Source organism: Dryobates pubescens, chromosome 26 (assembly GCF_014839835.1).
Source record: "Dryobates pubescens isolate bDryPub1 chromosome 26, bDryPub1.pri, whole genome shotgun sequence".
Classification (NCBI taxonomy): Eukaryota; Metazoa; Chordata; class Aves; order Piciformes; family Picidae; genus Dryobates; species Dryobates pubescens.
In genome coordinates this window covers 15,416,145-15,432,713 of record NC_071637.1, presented here as the reverse complement: position 1 = coordinate 15,432,713, position 16,569 = coordinate 15,416,145, and the positions used below count along the sequence as shown (strand labels likewise).

The following is a 16,569-nucleotide window of genomic DNA, read 5'->3' as shown; positions in this document are numbered from 1 at the left end:
TAGACTTCATCAATTTTCTTTAAATATTAGCAACTTAATTAAATCTGCTTTTTCCCCCCTCCCTTTAATCCCCTCCTCTATCTAAAATAGATCTGTCCACATGCAGAAGTTTGTTACTAGTGCTGACCCCATAATTCTATTTAAAAAAAAAACCCACCAAGAAATCCACATCAAACTGACAGCAGCCTCAGGGGAAATTACAGTTCAGAAGGAGGATTAGCTGGAGAACCCAGATTTCATGGAAGCTCTCTCTCAGCCCCCTCGGAAGGCTCACGGAGGTGTGCAGGAGGCATCCGTGGAGGGCCAGCCCCGGCCACACGGCAGGGAACTGCGGCTGCCCGGGAGGGAAGGCTCACGGACCCTCCCCCCGACGCACCCCGGGCCGTGCCATGGGGGGCTGACACCCTGCCCTGGGAAGCCAGGGGTCACCCCAGCCCTGCCTGCTCCAGGCAGATAACCCAGGGCACCCCAGCTTCTCCCAGCCCCAGGGAAATGCCCAGCCCTGGGTTGCCTGCAGCCCTGAGAGGCGCTGTTCATGGGATGGCTTTCAGCGCGGGGTGGGTGGTGCAGTGAATGATGTGGAAAGGGGCTGTAAAATGGGTTAGTTGTAGGTTCTTGAGTTCGTTTTGGAGACAAGGTGGTTGCTAGGCTACCCCTGGAGTTTGACAGGGCCTGATGCTTCCAGTGGCTTCCCAAGGGAGCTGTGAATTAGCTGTAACTGCACTGAGCACGGTGGCGGAGAAGTGCAGCTTCGAGTGTCTGCTGAAACGGACACAAATCACCACTGAAATCCCAGCTGGACCCTAGCCAAGAAGCCCATTTTCAGCCTTCTCCAGACTCATGACCAGAAAGGCAAGGCCATGAGACAGCCCTGCTGCAGGAGCTCTTGGGCATTTTCCTTTGAGGGGAGCCCATGCCCCACCACTGCAGCTCTAGCTGGCTTGCACAACACTCCTCTGGCTGGTCCCAACAGCAAGTCCTGCCTTCAGCACTGCACAAATAACACAGCTGGGAACCACAAGGCAGCTTCTCTACAGCTCCCAGGGAAGGACAAAGCCCAACAACCCCAAGGTAAAGTGCTTGTTCAACCTCAGAACACCAGGAGTGGTGCCTGATCTGCACACCTGCACCAGCGCAGCAGATCCTCCCAGGCATGGGGCAGAGCCTTCCCCACCTCCTCCAGCACACCCAGAGCTGCACCCCTGCTTGCACCCACCCCAAACACCACGGGAACCAAGAGCACAACTGGAAGAACACAGACAGGAGTCATGGTGTGCACCTGCCCTGCAGTCCCTGGCAGCATATTGATGTTCCCACCCCCAGCAGGGCTCCTGCCACCCCAGACTCTACCCAGGTCCTCAGGAGCAATCTTCATGCACGTCCTCTCTCTCTCCACCCCCCAGCCTCGACTGTGCTGCTGGCTGGCTCAGCCCCACGGGGCACAGGGTGGCCTTACCTTCCCCACATAGAGTGGCTCGGTGCCTGTGTACTCCTCCACCACAAAGAACTGGTTCCAGACCCAGCCACGCTTCACTCGCCCGCCGGCCAGCAGCGCAGGGTCCCCTGGCTGCCCCAGGCCAGGGCCCTCCACTGCAGTGTGCGTGGCCCAGGTGCCCAGCTCCTGGATGGCACAGAGCAGCAGCAGCATGGTCCATGAGAAGCCCTGCAGACCCTTTGCCATCGTTCTCTAGCAGGCTGCATGAGCAGCAGCTGTTGGACAGGCAACCAGCATCCTTTAGGAGACGAGAAGGGGACAGTCCACAGCAGCAGCAGCAGCAGCGTGGGGCTCAGCAGCCAGTGCAGAGCAGCTCCATCCCTGCTGCATGCTGTCCTCTGCAGTCCCAGTGGGCTGGAGTCACATCTGTGCCAACAGGCATCCCGGGCCACCCGCTCTCAGCGCAGGAGTGATCGGTGCCGCTGCCTCACAGGCTGCTCCTGGCTCTCCAGACAAGAGTCTGGCAGCTGGCATTTGTCCCTGGGGACAGAGCCACACAGGTCCCAGCTCAGCTGCCACAGGTCTGGCCAGGGACAGGGGGCACAGCAGGGAGTAGAGTCTCACCAGGGAGCAAAGTCACAGCAGGGAGCAAGGTCACACACAGCCTGCTGCCCACCTCGGCAGCAGCCCCACAGTGGGGCACAGGGCACGGGCACCCACAGCTGGCACCCACAGCTGGCACCCACAGGGAGCAAAGAGAAACTTCCAGCGATGGTTTCAGAGGAGTTAAGAGGAGGAGCTGCTGTGGCCAGCGCCTGCCTGTCCTGTGGTGGCCCTGGGCTTCGGCGTGAGAGGTCTGGCAGCGCAGGGGCCTGTGCCACACGTGTGGCTCACAGGCACATTTGTAACTCCCATCTGCAGGGGGATGAGGTCTCAGCAGCTGGCGAAGGGTCCTGTGCCCAGCTGATGCTGGTCGCTTCCATCCTGTGCTGGCTCAGGCAGGGAGGAGCAGGGCAGCTGGCAGCATCTCCAGGAGCCTGGAAAAGGTGAGGGTGTCAGTGCCAGTGTGACAGCAGAGGTCTGTGCCCCCCTGCACCACCCATGCAGCCTGGCTCAGTACCTCCCACCCTGCCCGGCCCCAGGTGCCTCACAGCAGAGCCCAACCCCGCAGCTCCTGCTAGAGCAGGCGCCCTAGAAAGGAGGGCAGCAAGCTGCAGAGCTCTCACCACAATGGACATTTGCTCCAGCAGGAGCTCTGAGACCCAGGTGCCACACTGCCTCTGCTGCTGGTGGGAGATGTGCAGGTAGCATCCCCAGCACTGCACAGCTGCTGCTGCCTGCACAGGGCCAGGCCACACCAGTCCTGCCTGTGCCAGCACCTGACAGGGAGAGCTGCTGGCTGTCCAGCTTCTGCTGCTAGCCTTCCCAGCTGAAATTTTCCTGGCATCTCAGCTCTACAGCCATGGGCTAGGAGAAAAGCTTTGGTTGAAGGGCTCACCACCCAGGCGACTTTAAAGCTAACCAATAAGAAAGGGCTTTGGAGAAAGCTTCAAGCCACCCACAAGGCACTAAGGGTAAAGAGCTGAGACCTGTGGCCAAGGGTAGGTTGCACTCAGGGAGCATCTGGGAGCAGCATCCACATCTCCCTGCACCAACACTGTGAGCTTCCACCAGAGCTCTTCCAGCACCCACAGGCAGAGCCTCTCATGAACCCAGCACATCTTCATCTGCTGGCAGAAATAGTCTCCTGTCATCTCTTCTAACTAGAAGGGGGAAGGAGGATGATCCTGAACTAGAAGTTCATCTGCCCCCCATAGAAGGGGAACTGGACTGTGCTCCACACAGCCCCCTGTGAGGCTGCTGAACAGCCTCAGCTGCTCAGAGCAGGGGCAGCTCAGGAACACTTCCATATTGTGTCCAGACCAAGAGGGCAGCTTCCCAAAGCACCCAGCCAGCTGCACTGCCACTCCTGCCCCTGCCTGTCTGCACAAGCACTGACTAAGCAACGTGGGGCACCAGTGCCAGGCCTGGTTCCATGCTGCCTGGCCATGTTTCCAGGGTGGATGTCATGCCACCTGCACAGCCTCTTCACACAGCGGCTGCTCCGTGCCATGCGCAGCTGAGCACTCACACACTGCTGCCCTCCTGTCCCTCACTGGCACGTGGAGGTTTCCCCTCCATGTCCACCTGCCACATTCCACAGACAGACCCACAGACAAACACACAGACAGACACACAGACAGACAGACATCAGCTGTCATGTGTGCAAGCCTTGTGCCCTTCATGCAGGCTCTCCGCTGTGTTTGCGTGGCAGCAGTCACAGCGCACCAGCACCGGCACTGGCAGCTTCCCAGCCCTCTGCCCTGCCAGGCTCTTTGGTCAGACATCTGACCACTAGCCACCTCAGGGTGCTGCTGGCAGTGCTGTGACTCTCTTGCAGTCAGGCCTCTCCACGCAGAAACCATTCCTGCCACAGCTTTGCCACTCTTGCCAATCTGCTGAGACCCCTTAGCTATCATCAAGCATATTTGACACCAGAGGCTAAATGTACCTGGGGGAGCGAGGTGGCTGCAGATGGGGGTTGGAATGAGTGGCTCCTTCCCACTATTACACATCTCACAGGGTAAAGCAACTTCATCAATCAAGGTCCTTGCTTTGGAGCGAGAGAATTGAGGCTGCCTCAGCTCCAGCAAACTCCAGAGCAAGACACCCACAGTGACAAGCACAGCACACCTACAAACCTGGCTTGAACACTGAAGAGTGAAAGCCTAGGCTGAAATTGGAGCTAGAGACTAATTGCTCTCATTCTTCCACCTCCTTCACAGCTGCTCATTGCTGCAGACCTCGTTCTGAGTGCCAGGGAAGCCTCTTCAGGCTGCTTTAGACCCAAGGTACCTGCAGTAGGAAGTTAGTGCCTGCTTCTAGTCTGGGCTGTGCACAGAGAGGCTGAGGGAGCTGGGGTTGCTTAGCCTGGAGAAGAGAAGGATCAGGGGAGACCTTCTTGCTCTCTCCAACTCCCTGCAGGGAGGTTGGAGCCAGGTGGGGGTTGGTCTCTTCTCCCAGGCACCCAGCACCAGAACAAGAGGACACAGTCTCAAGCTGTGCTGGGGGAGGTTTAGGCTGGAAGTGAGGAGAAAGTTCTTCCCAGCAAGAGAGATTGGCCCTGGGGATGTGCTGCCCAGGGAGGTGGTGGAGTCCCCATCCCTGGAGGTGTTCAAGAGGGGATTGGATGTGACACCTGGAGCCATGGTTTGGTTGTCATGAGTTATTAGGTAATAGGTTGGACTTGATGATCTCTGAGGCTTTTTCCAACCTGATTGATTCTATGATTCTATAACCTCCCCACTTCAGCGTCAGTGATCTCATGCTGCCTTGGTCTTAGCCTCAAATGATGCTGTGCTGCCACAGGATGAGATGTCCTTGGCCTCATACATCCTGTAAAGAGAGACCACATGCCTGCCCCTGTGAGGACTGAGAGGTTTCCAGGGACAGAATTGCCAGGAGGATTAAAATGTATAGGGAAGAAGAGTGAGCAGCAGCAGTTGCTGCCTGCCTGGTGTTTTATTTATCCAACTGAGCCTGAGCTGACCTTGAATTCTGGGCAGCAAGCTGAGGGAAGTTGCTTTGAACTCTTCTGGCTCAGCTGAACACCCACTTGTTATTCTCTGTGGGAATTTGGGGAGATTTTCAGGAGAAGTGGAAAGCTGCAGACAGAAACCAGGGAAAAAAGAAGGTGTGAACTCCTTCAATCTTCCACTTCATCACACAGGGCTGGATGATAAACCAGGCACCTGCCAAACCTTTGTGGACAAGAACCCAGTTCCCTCCACATCTGTCAAAGTGTAAGGATTCTGCTTGGGATTTTTAGCCTCCTTTTATAACTCCTATCCAGATGCCCACTGCTCTGGGCTTTCAGCTCTGGCTCTGCTAGCCCTCTTTGGGGCTGTCTGGGGCTGGCTTCTTTCCTTTCTTGTCACTTCTGCTGGTTTCTGGGGCCCAAAGCAGTGGCAGCAGGAGGCAAGGAGGAGTGATGTTGGCTCCTGTGTGTCCTTGGGCTGTGCCACAGAGATCAGTTGTGGTGCTGGTGGCTTGTGGGGGTTCTCTGCCCTGCTGTATGCAGCGTTTCTGGCTCCCAGTGAGACAGTGGGACACAGATGCAAGGCTGTTGGTAATGCAACTTCTGCCTTTCAGATGCAGCTATCTATCCCGGTCCTAAAACCAAAGACCTGCTCTGAGCAAGGGAGCTTCCCTCCACAGCCTGAGGCACTCAGTCCACCCCAGCAGCTGTGACAGAGATGCTGCAATGGCTACAGATGGCTTCCCCATAGCCAGCACCACTCACCCTTGGTCTGGGGGCGGGGGAGGAGAGGGGCAAAGGGTCTCTGTTGCTCTCTGCTGGGGATGCCAAGTTCGTGGCAAGGATGTGCAGGAAGGTGGTGGCTGGATCAGTGTCCCTTGCTGCAGGCAGGCATTGGAGGAGCAGCAATGTCACCCTGTCCTCCTCTGTCAGGAGACAGTCTCCTTTGTGTGCTGGTTTTTAGCTTCAGCTGGGTGTTAATGCCAGTTTGGCACTACCTTGCAGCTGCTGGTTGGCCAGCCCCCTGGCTCAGGCAGGCTCTTCAGAAGTTTCTTACAATAACCTTCCCCAAGATAATCTGCTGTCATTTATGGATTTGGCTTCCTACCTGGGGTCCCTTGTCATTTCCTGCCAAGTCATTTCTGGATGAATTTTCATTCCCTCTCAGTTTTCAGATCAGATTTGGGCTCTTGGCACTGGGGCCTCTCTCTTTCGTTTGCCTGGGATTTTTGTGTCTCATTTTTTGTCTCCCCTCAGCTGCTAAGATCTCTGATTCTTCTGCCCTCTCTTAATGATGCTGCTCACAAGCCCTTGAGATCCAAGGTGTTTCCTTCCCCTGCTGAAGCAGTTGGTGGGTCCTAGCACAGGTGGTGCTTAGAGTGCAGCTTCCATGTGCCAAGGCTGTGCCTTAGGTCTGAGTGCTGAGTGCTCTGGATTGCTTTTTAGCACTTCAGGCAGTCAGGGTCACAGCAAGGAGTGACTCACCTGGGATCTCTTCATCACCCCTTGGAAGCAGCCTCCTCTCTCCCACTGGGTCAGAGATGGCAGCACTCCTGATGCATGGGGCAGGCTGGGGTGGCAGCAGGAGTCTGCACTGCAGGGGGGTGCTGTGTGTCTGTCTGTCCAGCTGTGCCAGTGCTTGCTGGGTGTGCCCCAAGCTGCTGCTTACCCAGGCTGGAGCACTGCATGGAGTCACCAGAGAGAGGTGAAGAGGTCAGTGCCTGCTGGTGCTGGGTCGTTGGCCAGGTCTCCAAGGCTTCTGCCTCTGGAGCTGACAGGTTTGTGAGGCTGGGGAGTCCTCCCCTCTGGGAAGCAGGAGGGCAACATCTGCTGCTGCTGCTTGTTTCAAGCAGTGCTGAGTGTTCTGCACATAACTGCAGCACAAGCAGGATGCTGAGGGGAGCAGTGAGAATGTCCAAGGAGCAGGAGGGACCGGATGGGGCTAGGCAGGGCTGCTGTGCAAGGGATGCACCACGCAGGCACTTGGGGTCCCTCTGCCCAATGGCAGGAAGGGACCTGGTGTGCACAAGGGCTTGGAGGGCGAAAGGAAAGGGAAGTCCTACGTGGCATAGCAGAGCAGTGGCTGCTGTCTCTGAGGCCAAGCAGTCCCTAGGCTCTGGCCACAGGCAGCCATCCTCTCTGGGGCTGCGCTTTCTCCTTGCCACCTGACTGATCTCCTCGGCACTTACAGGCAGGGCTTTTGCACGCTCAGCTAGGACAGTGCTTTGTCACAGAGGCTGATTGCCCTGCTTGGTTAGAGCCTCCTGAGAGCTGTGGTCAGTTGGCTCCTTGTCCAGGGATGCTGTAGATGTGTGCTGCCTGTGCTGGTGCAGCTTGCTGTGACCACCAGCTGCCCCCTCGCCTGCAGCCTCGCAGCTCCTTCTCGACTCGGAGGTGGCTCCTCCCAGGCCCAGACAGGGGGAAATCTTGTCTGTATGTATTCAGCTGCCTTTCCTCCTGCCTCCTGTGTTTTTAAAAGCAAATTAAAAGTATTGTATTCACGTAGACAAGGCATGAAAATTCCATATTTGGCAGAGAATCGCTGCAGAGCGAGACCGTTATGGCTGTGAAACCTCTTCCCTGAGGCAGCCTTTGAGATTCCCCTTGCAATTAAAATGTCTTTGAAACTTGGACCAAAGAAGATTTGGAGGAGGGGAAGAAACAAAAAAAAAAAACCACCCAAGTCTCCTGAACTTGGAAAATACCTTAATACATTTCTTTTTGCCTTCTCCAAAATGTGTTTGTCTGAGAGCTTTACCTAACTCTGGTCCTCCCCAGATGGCAGAAAATAACTGAGCAGAAGTCAGAAGGTTGTGGCTGGCTCCTCCTCTAACAGTTGCTGCACTCTTCCCTCACAGAATCACAGAATCACCAAGGTTGGAAGAGACCTCATCAGGTCCAACCTGTCACCACAGACCTCATGGCACCAAGTGCCACATCCAATCCCCTCTTGAACACCTCCAGGGGTGGTGACTCCACCACCTCCCTGGGCAGCACATTCCAGCTAACAACTCTCTCTGTGAAGAACTTTCTCCTCACCTCCAGCCTAAACTCCCCCTGGCACAGCTTGAGACTGTGTCCTCTCATTCTGGTGCTCTAAAGGCAGCATCAAAGGCCATGAGAATTAAACTTAGAGCAACTTAAAAGGAAAAAAAAGAGGGAGAAAATGGATGTTTAGTCAGACAGACCTCAGCATTGTGTAGGTAGAGATCGCTGGGGGTAGTGGTTGACAGCTGGCTGAACATGAGCCAGCAGTGTGCCCAAGTGGCCAAGAAGGCCAATGGCCTCCTGGCCTGCATCAGGAATAGTGTGGCCAGCAGGAGCAGTGCCCTGTGCTCAGCACTGGTTAGGCCACACCTTGAGTCCTGTGTCCAGTTCTAGCTCCTTAATTTAAGAAGGACATTGAGACTCTGGAAGGTGTCCAGAGAAGGGCAACGAGGCTGGGGAGGGGTCTGGAGCACAGCCCTGGGAGGAGAGGCTGAGGGAGCTGGGGTTGCTTAGCCTGGAGAAGGCTCAGGGGAGACCTTCTTGCTCTCTCCAACTCCCTGAAGGGAGGTTGTAGCCAGGAGGGGGTTGGTCTCTTCTCCCAGGCACCCAGCACCAGAAAAAGAGGACACAGTCTCAAGCTGTGCCAGGGGATGTTGGATGATGGAGGTGAGGAGAAAGTTCTTCCCAGAAAGAGTTATTGGCCATTGGGATGTGCTGCCCAGGGAGGTGGTGGAGTCCCCATCCCTGGAGGTGTTCAAGAGGGGATTGGACGTGGCACTTGGAGCCATGGCTTAGTTGTCAGGAGGTGTTGGTTGACAGCTTGGACTTGATGATCTCTGAGCTCTTTTCCAACCTTATTGATTCTGTGATTCTGATTCTATGATTCCATGAACTTGGCCTGGACTCTGTGCAAGGTCACCCAAGAAGAAAACAGAGGAAGAAGTCCCTGGCTGGGGAGGAAACAGAGGAAACCCAGAGATATGCTTCCAGGACAAGCATGCCTGAACTTCTCCTAAGTATGATGAGCCTTCTGCACAGTTGTCAGCTGGGGCTGGGGTGACATTAGTGAGAGATCCTGATTGCTATCATCTTCTGCCTGCCCTCTGTGCTCTGTGGCAGGGCTGAAGACTTGCTGAAAGGCAGATTGCTATCAGATGTTGCTTTGCACAGGGCAGAGCTGCTCTTGGGGGATTTCATCCATTAGCTGTGGTTACACAAGACTGTCACTGCATAAGTAAATAATAAAAGCAATTTAAATATCCTCTTTCAAAAGCCTCTGCAGATTTGAATCCCCTGGCCCCTTCTCTCCAGCCTTTGTACCTACAGAGCTGCTGTGTGCCTTTCCAGAGCAGCCTCTCTAAGCCACCTCTCACTTGACTGGCAAGATGTGCTGAGATACTGCACAGGACAGGGGATCAGTGTGTGCCTTCTGCAGGGGCTGCCTCAGCAGAGGGCTGCTGTGGGGGTTCCAGAGCTTGCAGTGCCCCAAACCTGTCTAGCTTGCAGTTGCTCTCTGTGGCACCACAGGATTCTGACATTGTCCTTCTTGACTTTTCTCTGAACATTTGGCCTTTAAAAGCCACATCACTGCTGGGCTCTGCTGGGCAGTAAGAACTTGCAGTGCAGTTGGATGTTAAGTTCTTCCCCATGAGGGTGGTGAGAGCCTGGCACAGGCTGCCCAGGGAGGTGGTGGAAGCCTCATCCCTGGAGGTGTTTGCAACCAGGCTGGAGGTGGCTGTGAGCAACCTGCTGTGGTCTGAGGTGTCCCTGCCCATGGCAGGGGGTTGGAGCTGGCTGAGCCTTGAGGTCCCTTCCAACCCTGACAGTTCTGTGATTGTATGAACTGTCCTGCTGTGAGTGCACATCCCACACCATGCTCTCACCTTAGCAGTGCATACTGATGTGTTCCACTTGTCCTTGGTGGCTGTGGGTGCTGCAGTGGGCAGAGGCAACTGGGGCAGCAGCCAGGCTGTGGTGCTGATCCCTAGTTAAAGTCTGCAGAGCATTCCCTGGAGGGCTGAGTGCTGGATGCCCTGATTCTCCCACTGCCCAGCCCGAAGGGGTGATAGTAAAGCGCCTCCTGGGTGCTAGCAAGGAGCTGTGAGGAGCTGAGGGGATACAGGTGGGTGCTTGGCCATGGTGCCTTGGTGCAGGGTGCAGGAGCATTGCCAGAGGCAGGGTGGGATGTGGGATGCACTTGCCCTGTGGCCTAGTCTGGAGTTTCTTGTCTGGCAAGGCTGCCTCCTCCCTCAGCTCTAGATTTCAAGAAGTTCATAAAAGATAAAAAAAGTATCTTTGCCTCTTCTTGTTTTACAACATCCAGCAGAGAAAGTGAGCTCCAGAGAGCCTGAGCTCCTGTCTTAGCCCTAGGCCTGGAGGTTATGAAGCATCTCCAAGCTTTGCAGGAGCCTTGCTGGCATGGTCCCCGCGGCGCCGCTGCTGCCAGCCTGCTCCTTTCCCCAGCAAGGGGAGGATGAAGTGGATCTGAATTCTGTTTGGCAGAGGCAGAGGAGGCTACACACCGTGTGCTGCACTCTGGGCAGCGCCAGAGAAGCACTGCTGCTGAGGCTTTTTGCTGCTCCACCTCCCAGCAAGGCTGCCCATATGCTCAGCTGAGGCAGGTGGGCTCCTCGTGGCTGCAGGCTCTGAGCTGGCACCAGCGTGGTGCCCAGAGCTGCTGCTGTGCTTGCACATGGCCTCAGCTGTTCCTTGTGGCTGGCACAGCTGGCACATGCCTGGCTCTGCAGCTGCTGCTCACCCTCTGAGCTCTCAGGTGAAGGCACGCTGGGGTTGGGAGGTGCTGGGCAGGGAACGGAGGGGCCTGGCTGGTACTGGGTGTGTGCCCCACAGTTTGAAGGGGGTCTCCAGACAGACTTGCATGTTTGGGGAAGGAGCTGGTGTGAAGCTGTGCTCTTCTTGCTGCTCAAAGAGCAAAGCAGGTGTGGTTGCTCTCTGGGGAGCCTAGCTGGAGCTCTTGACCACCACACTCTTGTCCTGGGTTGTGTCCGAAGGTGCTGTAGTCCTGCCTGCTGGAAGCAGGCTGCTGAGAGGGCTGTGTCTGCGCTCTCCATCTCTCTCCAACTCGCCTCCTGCCTCTCCCCGGGCTCCTCTCTCCGCTCTCCCTGTGGAGTTGCTACCCTTGGTGCTGAAGCTGACAGAACAGCGTTGGAACCATGTGGCCTCCTCATGACTTCAGTGAGATGCCTGTTCCAGACCAAGCAGGCAGACCTTGGGATGCAGGCACGCCACAGCTCTCCCCCGGCCCCCGCCGGCAGTGCATGCTCTGCTTTTGGGAAGCCAGTGCAGCAGTGCAGCACGAGGAGCAACTATCCAGAAGCTGTGAGGTTGGGGTCCTGCACCTGAATGCTGCAAGCAGCTGCATCCTGTCCCTGTTGTGCTGCTCTCTGCTCCTTCCTTGTCTTTGTTGGCTTGTGTGGCTCCCAGTTTGAACTCATTTGCAGGTAGCTAACTGAGCACTGAGGGCATGCCCAGGACCATGGCATCAGGGCTGACCTATTGCCTCTGAGCAGAGAGATTCCTGCTGCAGCCTCCATTTCCCCATGTTCTTTGGGGTGTGGGTATGCCAAGGAAGAGCAGGAGAGGACCCAAGCTTTAGGGAGCTCCTGTCTGTTCTATGGCTCTGCCTTCCCAAGGGTGGCACAAGCAGTGGCTTCCTCTTGCCTTACTCCTCAGCAATTTTTGGAGCATCCTTGCTGTGATTTTGAGCAGCTGGAGTAGTGCTGATGCTCATGCAGGCAGCCTGTGCAGCTCTGCCAAGGAGTGCCAAGGAGTGCCAAGGAGCTGGAGCAGTGCTGATGCTCATGCAGGCAGCCTGTGCAGCCCTGCCAAGCAGTGCCAAGGAGCTGGAGCAGTGCTGGTGCTCATGCAGGCAGCCTGTGCAGCCCTGCCAAGCAGTGCCAAGGAGCTGGAGCAGTGCTGATGCTCATGCAGGCAGCCTGTGCAGCCCTGCCAAGCAGTGCCAAGGAGCTGGAGCAGTGCTGGTGCTCATGCAGGCAGCCTGTGCAGCCCTGCCAAGCAGTGCCAAGGAGCTGGAGCAGTGCTGATGCTCATGCAGGCAGCCTGTGCAGCCCTGCCAAGCAGTGCCAAGGAGCTGGAGCAGTGCTGGTGCTCATGCAGGCAGCCTGTGCAGCCCTGCCAAGCAGTGCCAAGGAGCTGGAGCAGTGCTGGTGCTCATGCAGGCAGCCTGTGCAGCTCTGCCAAGCAGTGCCAAGGAGATGGAGCAGTGCTGATGCTCATGCAGGCAGCCTGTGCAGCTCTGCCAAGGAGTGCCAAGGAGTGCCAAGGAGCTGGAGCAGTGCTGATGCTCATGCAGGCAGCCTGTGCAGCCCTAAGCAGTGCCAAGGAGATGGAGCAGTGCTGATGCTCATGCAGGCAGCCTGTGCAGCCCTAAGCAGTGCCAAGGAGATGGAGCAGTGCTGATGCTCATGCAGGCAGCCTGTGCAGCCCTGCCAAGCAGTGCCAAGGAGCTGGAGCAGTGCTGATGCTCATGCAGGCAGCCTGTGCAGCCCTGCCAAGCAGTGCCAAGGAGCTGGAGCAGTGCTGATGCTCATGCAGGCAGCCTGTGCAGCCCTAAGCAGTGCCAAGGAGATGGAGCAGTGCTGATGCTCATGCAGGCAGCCTGTGCAGCCCTGCCAAGGAGTGCCAAGGAGCTGGAGCAGTGCTGGTGCTCATGCAGGCAGCCTGTGCAGCCCTGCCAAGCAGTGCCAAGGAGCTGGAGCAGTGCTGATGCTCATGCAGGCAGCCTGTGCAGCCCTGCCAAGCAGTGCCAAGGAGCTGGAGCAGTGCTGGTGCTCATGCAGGCAGCCTGTGCAGCCCTGCCAAGCAGTGCCAAGGAGCTGGAGCAGTGCTGGTGCTCATGCAGGCAGCCTGTGCAGCCCTGCCAAGCAGTGCCAAGGAGCTGGAGCAGTGCTGATGCTCATGCAGGCAGCCTGTGCAGCCCTGCCAAGCAGTGCCAAGGAGCTGGAGCAGTGCTGATGCTCATGCAGGCAGCCTGTGCAGCCCTGCCAAGGAGTGCCAAGGAGCTGGAGCAGTGCTGGTGCTCATGCAGGCAGCCTGTGCAGCCCTGCCAAGCAGTGCCAAGGAGCCCAGGCAGGACCTCCAGGCAGCTCAGGCAGCAGGCTGGGGGATGGGGAGGGAGGACTCTCGCGGAACCAGAGAATTGTTTTGGTTGGAAGAGACCTTTAACACCGAGTTCAGCCATCAGTCTTCTGCTCTGCTGCACCCTTTGTGGCTGATGGGGAGCTCTGCATTTGCTGCTAATCGTGAGGGCTTGTCTCAGAGGAGCAGTACTGCTGTGGCCGTCCTTCCAGTGCTGCTGCAGGCACGGGGAGCACTGCATGTGCCGACAGGGCACTCACCTGGCCTCTGGCTGGGCTCACCCCTCCCTGGGCTCTGAGCCTGCAGCTGTAGGGGGCAATAGATGCAGGAGTGGGAGGGGTTGGGTAATGCTATCTTTGTGTGCTGGTGCCTGCCTGTGTGTTCCCCACCCCCCACCCCCTGCGCCAGGCTGCGTTTGTGAAATGAAATAAATATTGACACGGGCAGGATGCTGTTCAATTTGTCCTGCTCACTGGGCTGTGGGCAGCTCTGACAGAGCAGGGTGTAAAGCAGAAGCTCAGGATGTAATTTCTGCTGTCAACATGATGTACAGGGTGGCTGTGCCACAGGCACCCACCGGCTGCATGGGCACTGCTGGCGAGGGCTGGGAGCTGTGCTGGGGAGCAGGATGGCAGCAGCGGGGTGGGGTCAGGGGGGAAACCACGCTGGGCCCAGGCACTGAGAGGCTGGAGCTCCACTGCCCTGCACCCCAGGAGCCTGGGGGCTGCTATGAGGGAGCCCCTGCAGCGCCAGCTGCCTGCCAGCTCTGGCTGCAGCTCCCACGAGGCAGTTATGGCTTCACTGCTCACATGTGGCAGAGACAAGAGGCCCTTCCAGCTGGTGGGGGAAGGTCTGCAAGAACAGAGGGAAATAAATGTTGAGCTGCTCTTGGTTGCTGTGCACAGGATCACCTGTGGTACTTTGCAGCCCCAGGCTGCAGGACTTGAGGCTCTTGGGCATGCTGCCCCTGCAAGAGGTCTGTGATGAGGCAGCCAGCCAAGTGTGCACACAGAGATGGGACACCACACTGATCCCAGCTGTGGCCTGAAGCTGTGACAGAAGAGAAGCTGGCTGAGAATGTAGGGGTGGAGCAGAAGAATCCAGTTTGTGGCACTGAGCCATGCCACAGATGTGGCTCCGAGGGCTGGAGCTTGCAGTAGGTTGTGCAGATGAGCTTTGCAGTCTGGAATCAGAGCGTCTCAGAGGTGCACTGAGGCCACCTGGGTCACACCACCTCCACTGCTGCCCCTGGGAAGAGCATGCAAGGAGCTCTCCCGAGTGTGGCTGAACTTCAGACACGAGACAGCCACCAGCAAACCACATTAGCTCAGGCTTCAGCTCAGCAGCCAGATGAGAAATGTGTTAAAGAGCAGCATCACGACTGAGACTCTAAACACAAGGTTGTGGTTCCCACAGCAACGGCAGCCCAGCCCATGCTGCTCGGTGGGACTCTCCTCTCCTGGCTGTAGCTGCTCTGTGGAGTGCTCAGATGCAGCAGTGCTGAGCGAGTTGCCTTGGGAACTGTGGCCCAGCTTGTCCAGCAGCCAGGCAGCTGTGCTGCTCCGCTCGCCCACTGTGCCTTCCTTTGCCCTTGCTTCCTCCTCCCTGTCTTGCTCCAGTCTGTGCCTTCCAGCTGCTGCTTTTACTGGCTTGCTGGTAGTGTTTATGATTTAGCTACTCCCATTTATGTGCTGCAGCCCTGGCAAGGCTGAGGGCCAAGGCACAGTGCCCGTTTCTGAACGCATGGCAATGCCATCCCTGTGCGTGAGCAAGGATCACTCCAGCCTGTGGCTCAGGCAGTTGGGTGGTGGAGGTGGGATGCAGAGGATGAGGAGAGCTCCTGCTGCCCCCACAGAGCTGGGGTTGGTGCTGTCTGCCTGCTGTGTGCCCTGAGCTCTGCGTGCTGCCCTCCTGTCAGCTCAGTCAGGGCCCCTGGATGCTCACAGTGCCTGGATTGGCACTGCTGGGCTGGCTTTCCTTCAGCCTCCCTGCATGTTCAGGAGGCTGTCAGTGGTTGCAGAGCTGCTCTCTGGCAGTGGCACTGCTGCCTTGTCAGGCTTCTGGCAGGGCTTTACAAACCAATGTGGAGCAGCCTGGATGGCAAGGAGAAGGCGTCAGGGAGACTTCAGCAGCTGGTGCCTGCCTCTCCCCATGGCTCTGCTTAAGCAGCAGTCCTTGAGAACATGTGCAAGTGGAGTATTTATTGATAAGTTCTTTCTGGCAGTTGCATTTACCAGGTCCAGCCCATCTGTACTCAGACTTTGGACACAGCTGGAGGCATTGACAGCAAAAATGCTACAGAGAAGCTGGGCAGGGAGTTCTTCCCTCACAGCTTGCCCTAGGTGCTGGCCAAGCTCTTCTTCTGGCAGACCTTGTGCTGTTCAGGCTATTGACATCTCTTGCTGCCTGAGGGGTTTACTCCAAAACAGCCACAAGTTTCCCAGATGTGAGGAACTGGAGAGCTGCTGGTGGTGGCAGTGGTGCAGTAGATCTCATTACATGCATCCTCTAGATGGTTATGTACCAGGAGCTTGTGACCAATCCAACAGCCAGGCCAGGGCTGGCCCAGTGTATAGGGTCCCACCAAGCAGTCCCCACTGGCCCTGCCAGGGCAAGAAGCCCTGTGGAGACAGGCTGCATGGAAGCTGGCCTCCCCCCAGGGCAGAGCAGCTCCTTCTCTCCCTCCTTGCCACAGCCCTGCTCCTCCTGCCACAAAGCTGAAGGCAGAGGTGCCCCTGCTGTGCAAGCTAAACCCAAGCAATGGATAGAAGAGGACAGAACTTCCTTCCCCAGAGGGACCCCTCCAGGAACAGGACTGAGTGAGAATGAGAGCCCCTGGAGACAGGGGTGGGAAGGCTGTGTCCACCCCAGAGCCTTGTGTGGCAGAACAGTTGCAGGTGGCTGCACCAGAGGCAGAACCTCACTGGGATGTACAACCAGAGGCTTTTAGCATCCTGTCTGGTGGGGTCAGATTTTTATACCCTTCCATGCCCAGTAAGTTCTGCTCACAAAGAACAGGAAGAAAGGAAATAAAAGGCTTAATAAATGCTGGAGGAGCAGGGAGCTCAGCCCCAGCTCCCAGCCCAGCCCAGCTCCTGGATAATCCAGGCAGCAGTTTGTTTCTGCTCTCCAGTATCATCTCCCCAGCCTGATCTCCACTGTCGCAGTGTGATGGTTTCACCCCATTAGCCTTGCTTAAAAAAGTGATCCCAGGACTGTGGCTGTTATTGGCCACATAAATCAGGAGGCTTTGAATAGGGAGCACCTTTAAATAAACAGCTGATGGCAGTGAAGTCCCAGGATCATTATTAATAGCTTTTCATTTCGGTGGCTGCTGTGCTGTGACATTCTTCCCCAGCACAAAGCCTCTGCTTCCTATCCCCAGCACATCTGATCCCGGGAGTCCCCCAGGCAGGAGGAACGACTGCGCCTCGGTGTTAATTGCACAGCC

The 16,569-nt window shown here is 56.8% G+C and overlaps 1 protein-coding gene across 1 annotated transcript in view; it reads right to left on the bottom strand.

Annotated features, from left to right (window-relative positions):
* CDH22 (cadherin 22) overlaps positions 1–16,569 on the bottom strand; it is a 75,027-nt gene that overhangs the window by 44,335 nt on the left and 14,123 nt on the right. The window contains exon 2 of the mRNA XM_054173347.1: positions 1,457–2,472. Within this exon, the coding sequence (XP_054029322.1) occupies positions 1,457–1,681 (225 nt within the window). The 5' untranslated portion in view covers positions 1,682–2,472. The remainder of the gene's footprint in view (positions 1–1,456; positions 2,473–16,569) is intronic.